Source organism: Ahaetulla prasina, chromosome 9, assembly GCF_028640845.1.
Source record: "Ahaetulla prasina isolate Xishuangbanna chromosome 9, ASM2864084v1, whole genome shotgun sequence".
Taxonomy (NCBI): Eukaryota; Metazoa; Chordata; class Lepidosauria; order Squamata; family Colubridae; genus Ahaetulla; species Ahaetulla prasina.
The window spans coordinates 1,308,068-1,326,573 of NC_080547.1; the positions used below are offsets into that span (position 1 = coordinate 1,308,068).

Genomic DNA, 18,506 nt, shown 5'->3' on the forward strand with positions numbered 1-18,506 from the left:
TCGATTTCCCCCCCTCCTCCCCATTCCCCGGGGAAAGGGTGTCCGGGAACGTGGGAACCGTCCGACACGCGTGTCTCTGAGGCTCTAGCCCTGCGGAAGAGCTCCCCTCCCTTTCTGGGGTCCCCTCGATGATCTCTAGGGGTCCCCTTTTTGGCCCTGGCGGGTTTGCTCCGACCTGGACGGCGGCAGTTGTTCCCCCGCTTTAGCAGAGCGGCGGCCCTTCCGGAGCCTTGGGCCACCCGGGGGTTTCTCTGCACGTCTGAATGCTGGGAAAAGACCCGGGTTGGCTCTCCCTGCTGAGGGAAGGGGAGACTCGTGTCCGGGGCCTTTGCAGGAGAGGGAAAAACAGGAGGTCGCCCGGGATCCTTAACCTGGGATGAGCCCGTCGTGGGAACGTGGCCTGGGGTGGGGGGGCATTGCATCTCTCTTCCCCTGCATGTATTAAATATCATATCTATCCTATATTACACATTATATATTCTATCATTTCGCATCTCCCCCGCTTGGCTGTGGTTTAAACAGAGCGCTGGAGGCAGGCGAGGCAGGGGGAGATCCCTGGCTTCAGGGGGGGGGGCCCTCCCCTTTTTCCCCATTTTTTTTACCTTGGATTGATTTTAGGGAGGATTTTATTGGATGGAGGTTGAGGAGTCAAGTGACACAAAGCAGGTTTAGCAAAGCCTCTGCCTGTAGTTGGCACACTAGAACTGGCGCCCCGGGGCTCCCTGTTGGAGATCATGGCAGGTGTGGGAGGGGTCGTGAGCGGGTGGGCTGCAGGTGTGTCTGTGTGTGTCTGCGCGTGCATGCAGGACAGGGTGAGTAGCTGGGCTGCAGGTGTGTGTATGCATGGGGAGGGGATGGGAAACAGGAATTGGGAAAAGAACCTTCTCATCCGCTCTCTGAAGTCCTCTTTGACTGGGTTCATACAACCCTTGCGTGGGGTTGGGTCACAGAGAGTTGGTGTTGTGGGAAGCCAGCCATTGTCTTAGCATGTTGACACTTTCTTGAGGCATAATTTGTGCTATGAACACCCCCTCGTGCGTTGTTGCACCATGGGTGGGATACCACAAGTGGAAGAAATGGGACCTTAAACCAGGGAAAGGCTAATAAACCAGGATGGATGGGCCTTACGTGGCTTTTGCTCAGGCGGGGTGAATTCTGAAAAGCCTCTAATGGAGCACTGTGTCTTCCCAAGCCAGGTGCGATACCCAGGGAGAGATAAACTCTGGGCAGGGCAAGTGCAAGATAAAAGAATCCTTCAGGGGGAAGAATTTAAACAATATATCTAAATAATTAGCATTGGGAACACTTTAACATTAGAATAGAATAGAATAGAATTTTTTATTGGCCAAGTGTGATTGGACACACAAGGAATTTGTCTTGGTGCATTAAAGTAACAGACATTGAAGAAACCAACAATTGTACACCACACAGAGACAGGCAACACCTAAATGGAACACCCGTTGCAGAGAGTCTTCAGCTTATGACCACAATTCAGCTCAACATTTCCATTGCTAAGTCAGACGTTAAGTGAGTTTTGCCCCATTTTATGATCTTCCTTGCTGCAGTTTAAGCGAACCAGTGCGGTTAAGTTAGTAGCAGGATTGCTAAGTGAATTCAGCTTCCCTATCGACTTCTGGTCAGGAGGTTGCAAAAGGTCATCACGTGACCCCAGGACACTGCAACCGTCGTAAGTACGTGCCAAATGGCCCAATTTCAATCATGTGACCATGGGGATGCTACACTGGTCATAAGTGTGAAAAACCGGTCATAAATCATTTTTTTCCAGCCCTGTTAGAACTTTTTTTTTTATTTGCATTTATATCCCGCCCTTCTCCGAAGACTCAGGGTGGCTTACACAGTGTTAAGCAATAGTCTTCATCCTATTTGTATATTTATATACAAAGTCAACTTATTGCCCCCAACAATCTGGGTTCTCATTTTACCTACCTTATAAAGGATGGAAGGCTGAGTCAACCTTGGGCCTGGTGGGACTAGAACCTGCAGTAATTGCAGGCAGCTGCTGTTAATAACAGACTGCATTAGCAGTCTGAGCCACAGAGGCTGTGAACAGTTGTAGAATAGAGTAGAGTAGAGTAGAGTAGAGTAGAGTAGAGTAGAGTAGAGTAGAGTAGAGTAGAGTAGAGTAGAGTAGAGTAGAGTAGAGTAGAGTAGAGTAGAGTAGAGTAGAATAGAATAGAATAGAATAGAATAGAATAGAATAGAATAGAATAGAATAGAATAGAATAGAATAGAATAGAATGTGGAGTGGAATAGGAAAGGAATAGGAGTAGAATAGAATAGAATAGAATAGGAGCTGGAAGGGACCTTGGAGGTTGTGTAGTCTAGCCCCCTGCTCTAGCAGGAGAACCTAAACCATTTCAGACAAGTGACTGTTCAGTCTCTTCTTAAAAACCTCCAGTGATGGAGCATCCCACGATTTCTGGTGGCAAGCTGTTCCACTGGTTTATTGTCCTCACTGTTAGGAAGTTTCTCCTTAATTCCAGGTTGCTTCTCTCTCTGATTAGTTTCCAACCATTGTTTCTTGTCCTGCCTTCAGGTGCTTTGGAAAATAATCCGAATAATTTAAAATGATGGTTGTAAGCTAAAAACTGCCTGAAAACTAAACTAAATGACTTTGGCTCATTTGGGAAATGCCAGTGGGCTCAGGGCTATCCGTCCCTCTGGGAAGTGCAGGGTGTCCCATAAAACGGGGGCCACTCGGAAGAGAATAGAATAGAACAGAATAGATTTTTTTATTGGCCAAGTGTGATTGGACATGCAAGGAATTTGTCTTGGTGCATAGTCTCTCAGTGTACATAAAATTAGTTTTAAGGGGAAATTTTATTAATTTTAAATGGGGTTTTTAGTATGGAAATTTTTCATCTCAGGCTAATTTAATAAGTTTTTAAATGGTATTTTAATCTGTATATTGTCTTGTTTTATTTTTGCCTGTACACCGCCCTGAGTCCTTCGGGAGAAGGGCGGTATAAAAATAAAATAAAATAAAAGAAATAAATAAATAAATAAAAGAAAAGATACGTTCATCAAGAATTCTAAGGTACAACACTTAACGATAGTCATAAGGTACAAATAAGCAATCGGGAAACAATATCAATATAAGAAAGTTACAGTCATAAAAGGCTTGTCACCTGGCCCAAGCCCCCCACCCCCCCCAAAGGAGGGGAATCTTGCTGCAGACCCTCTTGTGATCCCTCTTCCTGGTTCAGGCCCATCATTTGTGCTCCTCTTGTCAGCAAGCATCCCTCCAGGCAGGTGTGTGTGTGTGAATGTGCCCTGAAAGCTGCCCTTAGTTTTCCTGGCACGGCTACACACACCTGCCCCAAGGCTGCCCCCCCCCCCAAGTAGGTCACCTCTGTCCGTAACAGACGGTGGAAACAGCTCTAATTGGACTCTGAGCCCCTAATAGGGTTTGCCAGGTTTGGGGGTAACTGGCTGTGTGAATCTCATCGTTGTTGTTTGTCAGTGATGCCTTAAAGGGACGACACAAACCCCAAATCATCGTGGCTTATTCGGTAAGTCTCCGTTAGTATGTTGGCTTTTGAAGCATGAAGACCTGAAGCAGGGGGGGAAAAAATGGCTTTCAGATGATGATCCTTAGAGCAATATTTAGCAGAGTTGGAAGGGACCTTGTAGGTCATCTAGTCCAACCCAAGAAGGAGACCCTACACCATTTCTGATGATGAAGATGATGAAGACTCCGCCTGCCTAGCAGCTCTCGGAGATTTCCTAGTAGCTCAAGGTACTCACCTTTTCTCCCTCGACTGAACAGTATAGTATATAAAGTATACTGCTTTATATAAAGTAGTCCTCAACTTATGACCACAATTGATCCCCAAGTTTGCTAAGCAAGAGAGTTTAGTGAGTTTTCCCCCATTTTATGACCTTTTTTGCCACAGCAGATCAATTGTTAGTCACATTAAGAGAATCTGGCTCCCTCGTTGGGTGGTCACAGAAGGCGATCGTGAGGCTCCAGGACATTGCAGCCGTCATAAATATGAGCCAGCCATCAAGCATTCGAATTTTGATCATGTGACCACGGGGATGTGAACACTTGGTCGTCCTGCTCGCTGCAGGTAGTCCTCAACTTACAACGGCAGTTGCAACCAGCATTTCCTCGGCCAAGAAAGCCAGTTGTTAAGTGAATTATGCCTCATTTCATGAACCTTTTTTTTTTTGGCCAAGGTTGTGACGTGAATCATACGGTCATTCGGTGAGTGGCTGCTTTTCGGAAGCTGGCTGGTTGCCGTAGCGATCCCAGGGATCCTACATCCTCATTGTGAACGCATGCTGGTTGCCAAAAGTTTAGACTTTGATAGTGTGACCTTGGGATGCTGCTACAGTTGTAAGTGTGAGGACCTGTTGTAAGTCACCTTTTCGGCCTCGTAACCTTGTACGCTTGTTAAATGAATTGTTGGATGTTGAGGATGACTTGTATAAAACTCTTTGTTGAAAAAGCCCAGATTCGCACATCGCTGAGCTATAAACCATGATTGTCATCCAACAGCTGCCTTTACATGTCACTAAGCCAGGTATGCTGAGTCCCTAAGATGGCAGGCGCCTCCCCCCCGCCCCGGTGCCCCCATGATGCAGGACTGGAAGCTAACCCAAAACCAGCTTCTGTGTTTAATTGTGTTTTTCAAATCTGGTTGTGTGTGTGTGAGAGAGAGAGAGGGGGTTGAATTAGAACGTGATTTCCCAGGGCAATTCATGAGAATGCTAACAATAGAAAAGGCAGTTGATGCTATAAATAATTCGCTATGAGTAGACTGTCATTGTGCCTTCAAATTCATTGTTAGGGCTTACTTGTTCTATGGCAGCCTGTACTTTGTCTCCTTTTAAATAGATTTGAATAATATTAAGGCAATTAAGATATTTTGGGCTAGACCAGAGGTTCCCAATCTTTTTCGCCCGCGGCTCCCCCGGAAATCCGACCTGCAACTGCGCATGCGCACCAGACGCGCCCGCGGCTCCCCGGAAATCCAACCTGCAACTGCGCATGCGCACCAGACGCCCCAGAAATGGCGCATCAGCGCCGGACCCAGCGGGCGCAGATATTCCGCGGCGCCCCCATGACGATAGCGCGGCTCCCTGGGGAGCCGCGGCTCACAGTTTGGGAATCACTGGGCTAGACCGAAAATAGAATGGTGGCGAGGTATCAAAAAAACAACAACAACCAAAAACAACCCATGTAGATTTATTTTTATTGCTATTATTTTGCTTCTCTTGGGACAGCATGATGTATTTTGCTGAATTTGGTGAAAAAGGTCAATATAAGATGGGTAGCTGAATAAATGTTTTAGATAAATAAATACATTTTAAGTCCTGCTGCTACTGTCAAAATAGGACTGGGTTGTGGGCTTTGTCTCCTCTAAACAGAAAGCCCAGCTGACTGCTGCATTAGGACTTCTAATAATGATATTGTCACTGAATATGCTCTGGGAAGCATTTTCCAATGCTGACAGTCACTTTATGAGATTATCATCTTAGCTGGTTTAAATTATTGAGAAGAGGGAATAAATCAGAAAAGGTCACTTCATGTTGCTAGTCAAAGCAACATTGCTGTTTTTCCTAGAATATTAAAGGTGGAATGGTTTTTTTGCTGGTTATTCAACACTCACTGGGGTGAAATAAGAGAGAAATAATTTCTCCTAAATTCTGTCCTGCAATGGTTATAATTGATTAAGAGAAGATGTCGGATCTAAAGGAATAATGATTTTTCATCTTAGCAAAAAATAAGGTGGCAAAAAATAAGGATGGAATAAGGTATCCTGCCTTGGACGGCGGTGGGGTGGGTGGGTTGGACTAGAACGGGGTCTCCAACCTTGGCAACTTTAAGACTTGTGGACTTCAACTTCCAGAATTCCTTAGCTACCCTAACCCTAATCCACAAGTCTTAAAAGTTGCCAAGGTTGGAGACCCCTGGACTAGAGGACCTCCAAGGTCCCTTCCAGCCCTAGGTTTCTATGATCCATGCTGCCTATCCTAATAGCTGTTCTGATAAATATTAATAGTATTTATTTAAATTTCTTAGCCTATTTAATAAGTACAAGTTTCTTTCACTCTGGTTCCTTGCTGATGCATTGTTTTAGACCAGCCTTCCATATAAACGCTCCTGGGTGGAGAGGGGGGGGCAGTGAATGCAGGGGCTCCTTCCTGCCCCATAACTGCATTCCAGCAAGGAGTGGGAGTTCAATGGTGTTCAATGTTTGCTTTCTATGAAAAGGTGAGTTGGCTCAAATCCTGTTCAGTACACGGATGTGCCCATGAAATATCCCTTTCATTCAGGATTCTGTTTTAACTTCCTGTTTAGTCTACAGCTTTGGCCCTGCCTCTCTCTCTCTTTTTCCACCCTCCCCCCCCCAAAAAAACCTGCCAAGGGTGGCTCAGTCCTCCTAGGTGAGGCGAGCTTCATTCGGGGCAGTCTTTCTTTCCTTTCTTCCCATGGACAGTCCAGGGCTCTGTTGTCCATTTGACATTTCCTCCTCCTTTGGCATAAAGGTGGACAGTCACCACCAACAGGGAGTTAGTTGGCATCGAAACCAACTTAGTGGAAAAGCGGCTGCCGGCCAGGGTTGGAAGCCGGTGCCCGGCTGGACCCATCCTCCACAGCCAGGGAGGCACAGGGGACACTCGCCTCCTTCCTGGCCTTGTATGGAGAGGGCTATAAGGTTCCTTTGGCTTTCAGTGCAGGGTGCGAGACTGAGAAATCAGCTCCTCAAAAGTTGGTGATTTGTGGCTGAAAGTATTGGTGTCAGTGCCCTGAATTGGATTGGCAGAAAACCCCTTTTTTTGTAAACCCATTTGCTATTGCAGATGCTATTTATGTTGGTTTGAGCTCGGAGCTCAAACCAACAACGTAACTACCAACCCCAGCTGCTAATATTCAAAGACATTTTGAACCATGGATGCTCTTCTTCTGGCTGAATACAGCTCTGTTTGGTGTCTTCGCCCAGAAAGATGGTCAGGAAGATTAGATTTGAAGGGGAGAAGCTCATTTGGAGAACGCAGGTGCCTTTGTCACACTTGTTAAGACCTCCTATAATAATAATAATAATAAAAATGACTTCCTGGGCAATGTGTAACCTGTGAAAATGAGGCATCTTCTTCAAAGAGTTGCCGACAATTGCAAGCTTAAAATACAGGTAATCCTCCAGTTATGTCTGTTCGTTTAACAACCGTTCTAAATTATGACAGCGCTGGAAAAAGTGACTTAACAACCCCAGGCCTTGCACATATAACCACTGCAGGATCCCCGCAGTCAAGGGATAAAAATTTGGGTGCTTGGCAACCGGCGTGTATTTCCAACGGTTGAAGCGTGCTGGGACTGCCATTTCTGACCTCCCCGGGGGGGCTTTTGATAAGCAGAGTCAATGGGGGAAGTTGAATTGGTTTATTCAGTTAACAACTGCAGCGAAAACCACTGTAAAATTGGGCACGATTCGCTTAATGTCTGGATGGAAGTCTTGGTCTTATTTGTAAGTTGAGGACTACCTGTGTATGAACTTCAGTTCCTGGAATTCAGCCAGCCAGCATATTGAAGTCCAGGTCTGCTCCCTGGGAATTCTGGGAGCTGAAGTCCACCAATCTTAAAAAGTTGCCACTGTTGAGAAATGCATTTCTACAAGGCTGTCTCCCCTTTGAGTCTGCATTGCTGCACAGCCTTGCACTGAAGTATTATTAAATCAAGAGGAGTAATGCTATGATGTCAGAGTTAGTCGTGCAGCGGTTCTCATCTCTCGTAAATAATCACAGTCTCTGTTTAATTTGCTTAATTGATTTACCTAGCAACCCATCTCGTAGGAAAAACATCAGGATTGAACCTGTAAGTCTTTCTTGAATGTGTCGTTCAGGTCATTGATGTCTTCAACCGGCCCATCATTTTAGCAGTGATTAAGATGCAAAAATTAGTTCTAAGATGAAGCAACAGTTAAAAGCAGGATGAAAGAGACAGAACCTGGCTCTTCTCCTAAGGTGAGAGAGAAGTTGCACAAAACAAGACAGACACAGACTTCAGAGGATAATTAGAACTGCAGAAAAAAACAATGGCTACCAACCTGTCTTCCATTGAGGACCTGTATACTGCATGAGTCAAAAAGAGGGCTGTGAAAATATTTACAGACCCCTCACATCCTGGACATAAACTGTTTCAACTCCTACCCTCAAAACGATGCTACAGAGCACTGCACACCAGAACAACTAGACACAAGAACAGTTTTTCCCCCGAAGGCCATCACTCTGCTAAACAAATAATTCCCTCAACACTGTCAGACTATTTACTAAATCTGCACTACTATTAATCTTCTCATCGTTCCCATCACCCATCTCTTCCCACTTATGACTGTATGACTGTAACTTTGTTGCTTGTATCCTTACAATTTATATTGATATTGATAGTTTCCTGATTGCTTATTTTTAATATGACTATCATTAAGTGTTGTACCTTATGAATCTTGTCGAATGAATCTTTTCTTTTATGTACACTGAGAGCCTATGCACCAAAGACAAATTCCTTGTGTGTCCAATCACACTTGGCCAATAAAAAATTCTATTCTGTTCTGTCCTATCCTGTCCTGTCCTATCCTATCCTATCCTATCCTATCCTATCCTATCCTATCCTATCCTATCCTATCCTATCCTATCCTAATAGAATAGAATGGTGGGGGGTGTTTAATGCTATTGCAGGGGGAGGGTAGTTCCTCGTTTTGGGAAGAAGGCCCCCTCCTTTGGGCTCCATCATAAGACATTTTCAACAAGACTTCCCTACACATCTTTTTTTTTTTTTTAAAAAAGAAATCTAGAAATGCATTTATTAACATTGATAAACTGATCATTATATTTTCGTACTAAAGATTTCCACGGGGAGTCTTCCCTGCAGATCTGAATGTCCGAGCAGGTTGGGGGACGGTGTGTGTATGTGATTGTGTGTGTGTGTCCTTCAGAGAGGCAGGTCTTTGTCTGGAGGTCGTTTGCAAAGGCTTAAGCCCGCAGCTCACAAGGTGTGCAAAAAAGAGTGAACAAGCTGTGCAGTTGTTCTTCTTCTTCGGGTCTCCTGGTCGTCCTGTACTTTGCACCTCCACCTGGTGCCATGGGCAGCACCTGCACCTTTTGGGCACAGTGGGCTGCCTTGCAGTAGTTAAGGTGACCCGGCGAGGAGCTGGCATTGCTCGCTGTTTTGCTGATCTTACATTTTCTTTATACCATTTATAGTTTACACTTTGGATTGCTAGGAAATGCAGAGCTGTCAGTTGTGTCCAAAGCCTTGAGACATCAGCTGCTTTGGTGATTTGTAAAATATTTGCAGTCAAAAGCCAAAGCAAACTGAATTTATATATCTTAATACTGCAAATAGATAAATTTAGGATATAAACCTCCTCTGAGGATAACTGGGACAATCTGTACTGAAAACAGGAGGAAGTAGCAGAAAGAAGGGCGATGGGAAAGTCACATAAACGACCTTTGCGGCTTTGTAATTGGGTAATATATCACAGATTGGTGAGTAGCAATTTGATTCTAGTAGTTGCCTCAGTAGCATTTATTATTCTGGGAAGGAGGTATATTCTGTCACCCGGGCAGCCTGTGTGGCTGTTGCCATTATTTTACCCTTCTATTTGAGATCAGTCATAATCTGCCATCTTTCATGTATTACCAAAGATGGAAGAGATTCCAGAGTCGCCTTTTCATATGTCCCTTTCCCCCCCACCCCCAGTGCTCTTGTAACTCCAAACGGTCACTAAAAGAACGGTTGTGAGTCAAGGACTATCTGTATCTCGCATGAGAACTCTGGACTGATTTGTTCAATGATTCGTTGAACAAATGAATTAGGATTGAACTCTCGGCAGTGGGCAGAGTCAGCCTGCAATACTGCATTTTAACCACTGGGCCACCACGGCTCCTAGCAGGAGATTCATAGGAATGTAACTGTGGCTGTGACACCCCAAGAATGGAAGGTTCCCCGCAGGGGCATTCATTAGACAAATCAAGATGGCAGCTACGGAAACGTATCTTGACTTTTTTTGACACCCCCCCCATCCCAGACCGCATTGTTCTTTCCTTCACCCCCCACCCCCCAAAGTTTACTTTGCCTTATTTTGGCACATAGCTTGGATTCATTTATTCAGCCAAGCTTCTAACAGATTTCTAATTTTGTTCATTTGTTAGGATTTTAATGTTTTAATGCTAGAAGGCAGCCTGAGTCATTCGCTACAAGATGAGTGGTTACGAGATCCATCAATTCAATGGATAAGTCAAACAATAAACAAACAAACAAATAAATAAAGAGCTACCGGTCCATAGAATTTTTATTTGTTTGTCTGAATGATTGTATTTTATGACAGCTTGTTTTGATGACTGCACATACCTACACACACACACACCCCTCTGAAATCTTTGGATAAAGGTGTGTTAAAAATGGGTGATAAATACTTAACCTTTGTGCCGAAAGGTGTGCCGTGATGAATAGAATACGGCAGGTGTCAAGGTTAAACGAAAGCATTGATTTTGTTTATTAATACAATGTACGTCCTGCTGTAATCCAAACTGTAAAGCTGGTGGAGGATGGGCTGGTATATGTCTTATCTTTTTCCTATCTGCTGTTGGGAAGGCTTTGACGCTGAAGCAGGGCAAAGATGGATGGATGGATGGATGGATGGATAGCTAGATAGATAAGATAGATAAAATAGATAGATTAGATTAGATAGATTAGATCAGGCTTTGCTGGCTGAGGAATTCTGGGAGTTGAAGTCCAAGTCTTAAAGTTGCTAAGGTTGGAGACCCCTGGATTAGATAGATAAATAGATAGATTAGATTAGATAGGTAGAATAGAATAGAATAGAATAGAATAGAATAGAATAGAATAGAATAGAATAGAATAGAAAGATAGATAGATAGATAGATAGATAGATAGATAGATAGATAGATAGATAGATAGATATAGAGTTATTTGGAAGGGACCTTGTAGGTCATCTAGTCCACACACACGCCCAAGCAGGGGACCATACACCATTTCTGACAAATGGCAGTCTAATCACTTCTTGAAAGTATCAAGTGTGAAGCTGCCACAACTTCTAAATGCAACTTCTGTTCCATGGGTTGATTGTTCTCACTGTCAGAAAATTTCTCCTTATCTCCAGGTTGAATCTCTCCTTGATCAGTTTCCATCCATTATTCCTTGTCTGGCCTTCAGGGGCTTTGGGAAATAGCTTGACCCCCTTCCTCCACTCTGTGGCAGCCCCTCAAATATTGGAAGATGCTATCCTGTCTCCCTGGTCCTTCTTTTCACTAGACTAGCCAGGCTCAGTTCCTGCAATCGTTCTTCGTATGTTTTAGCCTCCAGTCCCCTCATCATCCTGATTGCTCTTCTCTGCACTCTTTCTAGAGTCTCAACATCTTTTTGATAGTGTGATGACCAAAACTGGATGCAGGATTCTAGCTCTGGTCTTATTAAGGCTTTACAGAGGGGTATTAGTACCTTTAGGAGCCGAATTTGCAATGAAGGGAAGGATACAGGATGTTTAAGCAGGGAATTCCTCCAGGCTGGTAGGGAGGCAGGAGACAAGTCTTAAAGTTGCCAGGTTTGGAGATCCTTGGCTTAGATGTGCTACTAATAAGGCTTAAATATACTCCCAATTAGACTTAACTATGAATACGTTAGACCTGCAAGGAATGACTTTAATGTTGTTGCCGTTTCCATTTAAAATAATCTTTTAGGTATTTTTGCTTACCTGAATTACCACGTTCCCCGGACCAGACGGGAGATCTTGGAGACCCTAATCAAGGGGCTACAGAGACTGGAATATCGAGGATATGACTCCGCAGGTAAGCTGTCCGTGCGATGCATGACTTGGCTCCCGAACTTCTTTGTCTGGTCATGCTACTGAACTTCATCTGCATCTGAACCTGTGTGTGTGTGTGAAAGGGGGGGGGGAGAGTTAGAAAGAGAGTGTTAGAAAATGTGTGTGTATGTGAGTGAGTGAGAGAGAGAGAGAGAAAGAGAGAGAGAGAGTACCCTTCCTTAGCCTTCTATGTGCCTGGGAACCACTAATTCTGCCAGGGAAGTTGTGGGTTTTTTCTTCCTGTATACTGCACCCGAGTCAAAAAGAGGGCTGTGAAAATATTTACAGACCCCTCTCATCCTGGACATAAACTGTTTCAACTCCCACCCTCAAAATGAAGCTAGAAACCAAATGAAGCACTGCACACCAGAACAATTAGACACAAGAACAGTTTTTTCCCGAAGGTCATCACTCTGCTAAACAAATAATTCCCTCAACACTGTCAAACTATTTACTAAGTCTGCACTACTATTAATCTCCTCATCGTTCCCACCACCCATCTCCTCCCACTTATGACTGTATGACTGTAACTTTGTTGCTTGTATCCTTACAATTTATATTGATATTGTTTCCTAATTGCTTATTTGTTCCCTATTACTATCATTAAGTGTTGTAAGTGTTGTACCTTGATGAACATATTTTTTTCTTTTATGCACACTGAGAGCATATGCACCAAGACAAATTCCTTGTGTGTCCAATCACACTTGGCCAATAAAAAAATTCTATTCTATTCTGTTCTATTCCATTCCATTCCACTTTATTTTATTCTTTTCTTTTCTTTTCTATCCTATCCCTCGTCTTCCCTCCCATGTCGTAGGGGTTGGAATCGATGGCGGGAATGACAAAGACTGGGAGGCCAACGCTGGCAAGATCACGCTCATTAAGAAGAAAGGGAAAGTGAAGGCTTTGGATGAAGAAGTCAACAGTAAGCCTCATTTCCCTCCTTTTCCGTTGGGGGGGGGCTGCATGGAAAAAAACGCAGCTGGTGGGCAAAGGGATAATAGGAATCTGCATTTAATTGGGTTGATGGATTTGATTTGATTTCTGCAGCCGCTCCTCCCAACACTCTGGGCGGCATATATCCTAAAACATAAAGTCAAATGAAAAACAGTTGAAACCATACCGACTGCAAGTAATGTTAACTTTGCTTCTCTTGAGTCAGGGTTTGTTTTCCCTCTGGGGGAGCCAAGATTTGAGGCCCATGGTGAGAAGACAGAGTGCAAGGTCCCAGCTTGTGTGTCTCCCACAATTTGGGTGATGGGAGAGGATGGTGGGAGATGCTTGAATGACCATTCTTGGACCACAAGCCTAAAGGTGGAATTGTGCTGCCTTCAAAATTCGGCTTCTTAGAATTCTTAGTTGTATAACTCATAGTACTGGTGCATTATTTACTATTTTCTCTTTTTGATAATCTGAACCTTACTAACTTAAGTATTTTTAGCCTAAATTTCAGCAGAGATAAGTAGATTTTGACTACCGTGTTTCCCCGAAAATAAGACCCTGTCTTATATTTTTTCTTGAACCCTGAAATAAGCGCTTGGCCTTATTGCCATGCGCTCAAAAGCCCGATTGGGCTTATTATCAGGGGGATGTCTTATTTTGGGGGGACACAAGGTAGAAAATCAGCCAGTAGCATTTTATAATATTATATCCTACCCAAGAAGTATGTTGTATAAGTAGTCCTTGACTTATGATCATTCATTTAACAATGTTATTAAAAAAAAACCAACAAATATCTATCTATCTATCTATCTATCTATCTATCTATCTATCTATCTATCTATCTATCTATCTATCTATCTATCTATCTATCTATCTATCTTTATCTTTTTCCCTCTCCCTAGAGCAGCAGGATATAGACCTGGACATTGAGTTCGATGTGCACCTTGGAATCGCTCACACACGCTGGGCCACCCATGGCGAGCCTAATCCGGTCAACAGCCACCCGCAGAGATCAGACAAAAACAACGGTAGGCCGGAATTGGTCTCACAAAGTGGCTTTCTTTGGGGGAGGATTTGTGAGTGGGGTGTGTGTGTGTAGGATTTTGCAGTAGCAAAGGATGTGATTGGCTCTTCAGAACCTGCAGGAATTTAGTCCAGCTGTTTTGGGATGTTCTGCTTTTCCTTCCCGAATAAGGGCCAGGAAGCAGAGCCTCTGAGCTTCTCTGGAATCTTCCGATGGACGAAAGAGTCAGTCAACGCAGCCAAGAGAAGCAGTGGCCAGGTCCCTGATGGGAAACTGGATCTAGATCATATTTAAGCTCTTCCTAGGCGAGACTTAAGTCTACCATCCAGGATATGGTGCTTACAGCTGACATGATAGTAGTATTCCAATAATTGAGGGGCTGCCACAAAGGAGATGGGGTCCAATTCTCCAAGGTACCAGAGGGCAGGACAAGAAGCAATGGGTGGAAACTAATCAAGGAGAGAAGCAACCTGGAATTAAGGAGAAACTTCCTAACAATAAGGGCAATTAACCAGTGGAACTGCTTGCCTCCAGAAGTTGTGGGCGCTCCATCACTGGAGGTTTTTAAGAAGAGATTGGACAACCATTTGTCTGAGATGGTATAGGATCTCCTGCTTGAGCGGGGGGGTGGGGGCTTAGACTAGAAGACCTCCGAAGTCCCTTCCAGCTCTATTTTGATAGATTGATTGACAGGGCTTCAAAAGTGACCGTTTCACCAGGTGTAAGGCACAAGCAACCAGATCCACAAGTGTAGCGTTCAAGCTGAGTTTACTTTATTGCTTTCTGCCTAGAATGCAGGAATCTTCTCAGACAGATTGCGTGTTAGATAAGCTTCCATGGAACTTGGGGAGAGGGCTCAGTCCCACCACCCTCTTATCTAACCCATGTTGTGCTCCACCACCCCTTGAGGAGGGCCTTCCCGCATAAAGACGATTTTTTTGAACGAGACGTCCTCCTTTTCTTTTCCACGGGCCTTCTTTTATGGCGTGGTTTCTGATCGCAGCCTTGAATGTGAATGTTTCTTTTTCCTTTCAGAATTTATTGTTATCCACAATGGAATAATCACAAATTACAAAGACCTGAAAAAGTTCTTGGTAAGTTCAACTCCCTGGATTGTATTTTGTGGGAGACGTTCAAAACAGGATCCGCTTAAGATGATGGAATGGATGATGTTATTAGATAAAATCTTAATTTGGGAATTTATATAAAACGAGAGGATGAAATGTTATATGCATTGGTTAATTAAAAGATTAACTGATTAAGATACTTGGACAGATATCAGATGGATGTCATGTATGATTAGATGATTTAAAGAAATTTCAACCACCCCACCGACATTGTAATTGGATTGAAGATGTTTTTATGTTTGTTTGTTTTAAAAAAAATTAAAAAAACTTTTTCAAAAAAACCCAAACAGGATCTGCTTGGGGTGGTCAGGCAGGAAATAGCCCTCTGTTCCTTAGTGGCTTGTCCCACGTGACGCCAAGCTCCTTCAGAGTTGGACAGGGTGTCCTTTTGCCCACAGTCTGGTTGGTCCTTGGGGCGTGGCACAAAATGAAAAGTATGTTTTGTTCTGTCCATGGAACAATCCACATTGTGGCTCAGAATTTTGGGTGCCTTGCGGTCCAGCTGAGCTGAAACTGAGAACAACTCGGTTATTCTTTCAACCGAGACCGGCTGATTTATTGACCTCTATGATCCTTGGTTCAAAATGACTCTCGAGTAGCTTATATGAAGCCAATAAAACAGGGGTCTCCAACCTTGACAACTTTAAGACTTGTGGACTTCAACTCCCAGAATTCCTCAGCCAGCAAAGCTGGGAGTTGAAGTCCACAAGTCTTAAAGTTGCCAAGGTTGGAGACCCCTGCACTAAAACATTAAATCACAGGTAGTCCTTGACCTACGGCTGGCCGCAACTGAGCCAGGATTTCTGTACTCAAGGGGTGGTGGTGGGGAATCACCCAACCTTGGGACGCTGCTGCTTATAAATATGAGTCAGTTGCCAAGGGTCTGAATTTTGACCCCGTGACCACGGGGATGCTACAGTGGCCATAAGTGTGAAAAAATGGTCATCATAAGTCACATTTTTCAGTGCCGTTGTAACTTCAAACAGCCACTTAGTGAACGGTTGTAAGTCTACCGGTAGAATCGTCGTATCCAACAACACCGTCCTGTAATCTCCAGTCCAGTTGGGGGGATATCGGTCTTCGTTGTCTCCAAATGCTTTCCTGAAGAGTTACATCTCGGGGGCTCTTTGGAAGCCCACCAAGATATGCCAATAGCCTGTTGCCCCTGAGAAGGTTAGCATATTGCCCCCAACCATCTGGGTCCACATTTGACCGACCTCAGAAGGACGGAAGGCTGAATCAACTTTGAGCCGGTCAGGATTGAACTGCTAGCAGTTGACAGAATTAGCCTGCAATACTTGCATTCTAACCACTGGGAGGGAAGGAGGGAGGGAGGGAGGGAAGGAAGGAAGGAAAGAAAGAAAGAAAATAGCAATAGCACTTGCTTTATAGCCCTCTCTAAGTGATTTACAGAGTCATCCTCTTGCCCCCAAAAGTCTGGGTCCTCATTTTCCTCACCTCAGAAGGATGGAAGGCTGAATCAACCTTGAGCCGGTCAGGATTGAACTGCTAGCAGTTGGCAGAATTAGCCTGCAATACTTGCATTCTCTGGCTATGTCCAGATTGACATGATACCTTGGTAAATTTTCCTGTTTCCTCCAGGCAATTTCTTTTGAATGTCCCTGATTGGAGCTGGGCCATCTTAGAAGAAATTAGAATTTAGTGTGCAAGATCTTTAGCACTTGGTCACTTCAGTAATATATTTTTGCAATCGATTTTCTCTTGACTGAGCCACATCTGTCACGCTCTTTCACGCTCGTCGCTTCTCTTCCCTGATTCAGGTGCAAAAATATCATATTTCCCCCCCTCCTTTTTCGTGTCTTTTTTCAGGAGAGCAAAGGCTATGAATTTGAATCGGAAACCGATACAGAAACCATTGCAAAGCTTGTCAAGTACATGTATGATAACTGCGAAAGCGACGATATAAGCTTCACCACCTTGGTGGAGAGAGTCATCCAACAGCTGGTACATCTCTAGTTTTTCATAAATCACCGGACAGTCTGGGTCTCATATCTTTTGCTAAATCATTGATATTGCTTAACAATAGAGGGTCAGGCTTTTAAAGCATTTTTTTACTACCGGTTCGGACGAATCGTCCCGAACAGGTAGCATTTCACCCCTGCAATACACGTTACATTTTTTATAAAAGAGTGTAACGTACCTCTGTGCTTATCTGTGTTTGTTTAGAAAGAAGCAAATCTAAGTTTCTACTATTTTTTTTCTTCCAATGACTTTTTTTTTAAATCAGAAAGGGGTTTGATCGCGCCTGTTACACGTTCAGTGCAATGGAATTGGGGGAGTCGGTGTGCATGAACGTGCGCATAAAAACATTCAAGGTCTCCTTTTCTTTCCTGTCCCAATGCAGGAGGGGGCCTTTGCCCTGGTGTTCAAAAGTGTCCATTATCCTGGCCAAGCAGTTGGCACAAGGTGAGTGCCAGTCTGTCTGTCATTCCTTTCTCCCATCTTTTTTTTCTTGTTTTGAAAAAGTTTTTTATTTTTATTTTTCATCAACATATTTAAATGTACCGTCTCTTATCCGTCGTTAATCATTATTCATTCGTCTTATCTTTTAATTTCCATTTGTTAGTTGTCCTGGCCTGCTCTTTTACCGTTTCCTTACTTTTGTTTTAATACAACCTTTTCTTTTCCTCTTCCCTTCTCTCCCTTCTTCTCTCTCTTTCTATTTTCCTCATTCCTCCTCTCCTTCCTTTTTCTCCTTCCTCTCCTCTTTCCCCCTCCTCTCTTTGTCCTCCTCCCTCCTCCTCTTCTTTCCCCTTCCTTCTTCCTCTCCTTTTCCCTTCCTTCTTTCCTCCTCTTTCCTTGCCTCCCTACTCCCCTCCTTGCCTCTCTCTACTCCTCTCCCCCTTTCTACTCCCTTCTTGTTTCCATTTTCAATTCAGATAGAAGAGATGTAATTATAAAGTAAAAAAGAAATTTGAAAGGAAGATATATGTATATTACTTTCTCCATTCTTGAAGGTTGGCACAGAGTTAATAGCCATTTCAAGTTGTGTATTTGAATATGTAATGCTATAACCAGGGCTAAGTAGTTGCTCGGGAGTAAAATATGAGTAAGTCTTCCCAATGGCTGCTGCCGCCGCCGCCCACGAAGAGTCTTGGCTGCTCATCTCAACCTCTTGTTTTGCTTTACTATACTAGACAACACAGGATCAACAGTAGAGACCTTCAAGTTTCTAGGTTCTACCATATCTCTAGATCTAAAATGGACACCTAACACTAAAACCATCACCAAAAAAGCACAACAAAGAATGTTCTTTCTGTGCCAACTCAGAAAGCTCAAACTGCCCAAAGAGCTGCTGATCCAGTTCTACAGAGGAATTATTGAGTCTGTCATCTGCACCTCTAGAACTGTCTGGTTTGGTTCTGCAACCCAACAAGACAGACACAGACTTCAGAGGATCATTAGAACTGCAGAAAAAATAATTGCTACCAACCTGCCTTCCGTTGAGGACCTGTATACTGCACGAGTCAAAAAGAGGGCCGTGAAAATATTTACAGACCCCTCGCATCCTGGACATAAACTGTTTCAACTCCTACCCTC

The 18,506-nt window shown here is 43.8% G+C and overlaps 1 protein-coding gene across 1 annotated transcript in view; it reads left to right on the forward strand.

Moving 5' to 3' along the window:
- Nucleotides 1-18,506, forward strand: part of GFPT1 (glutamine--fructose-6-phosphate transaminase 1) — a 43,854-nt gene that overhangs the window by 301 nt on the left and 25,047 nt on the right. Inside the window, exons 2-7 of the mRNA XM_058194964.1 lie at nucleotides 11,728-11,835; nucleotides 12,670-12,777; nucleotides 13,697-13,822; nucleotides 14,854-14,912; nucleotides 16,776-16,910; nucleotides 17,311-17,372. Coding sequence (XP_058050947.1) covers nucleotides 11,728-11,835; nucleotides 12,670-12,777; nucleotides 13,697-13,822; nucleotides 14,854-14,912; nucleotides 16,776-16,910; nucleotides 17,311-17,372 — 598 coding nt within the window. The remainder of the gene's footprint in view (nucleotides 1-11,727; nucleotides 11,836-12,669; nucleotides 12,778-13,696; nucleotides 13,823-14,853; nucleotides 14,913-16,775; nucleotides 16,911-17,310; nucleotides 17,373-18,506) is intronic.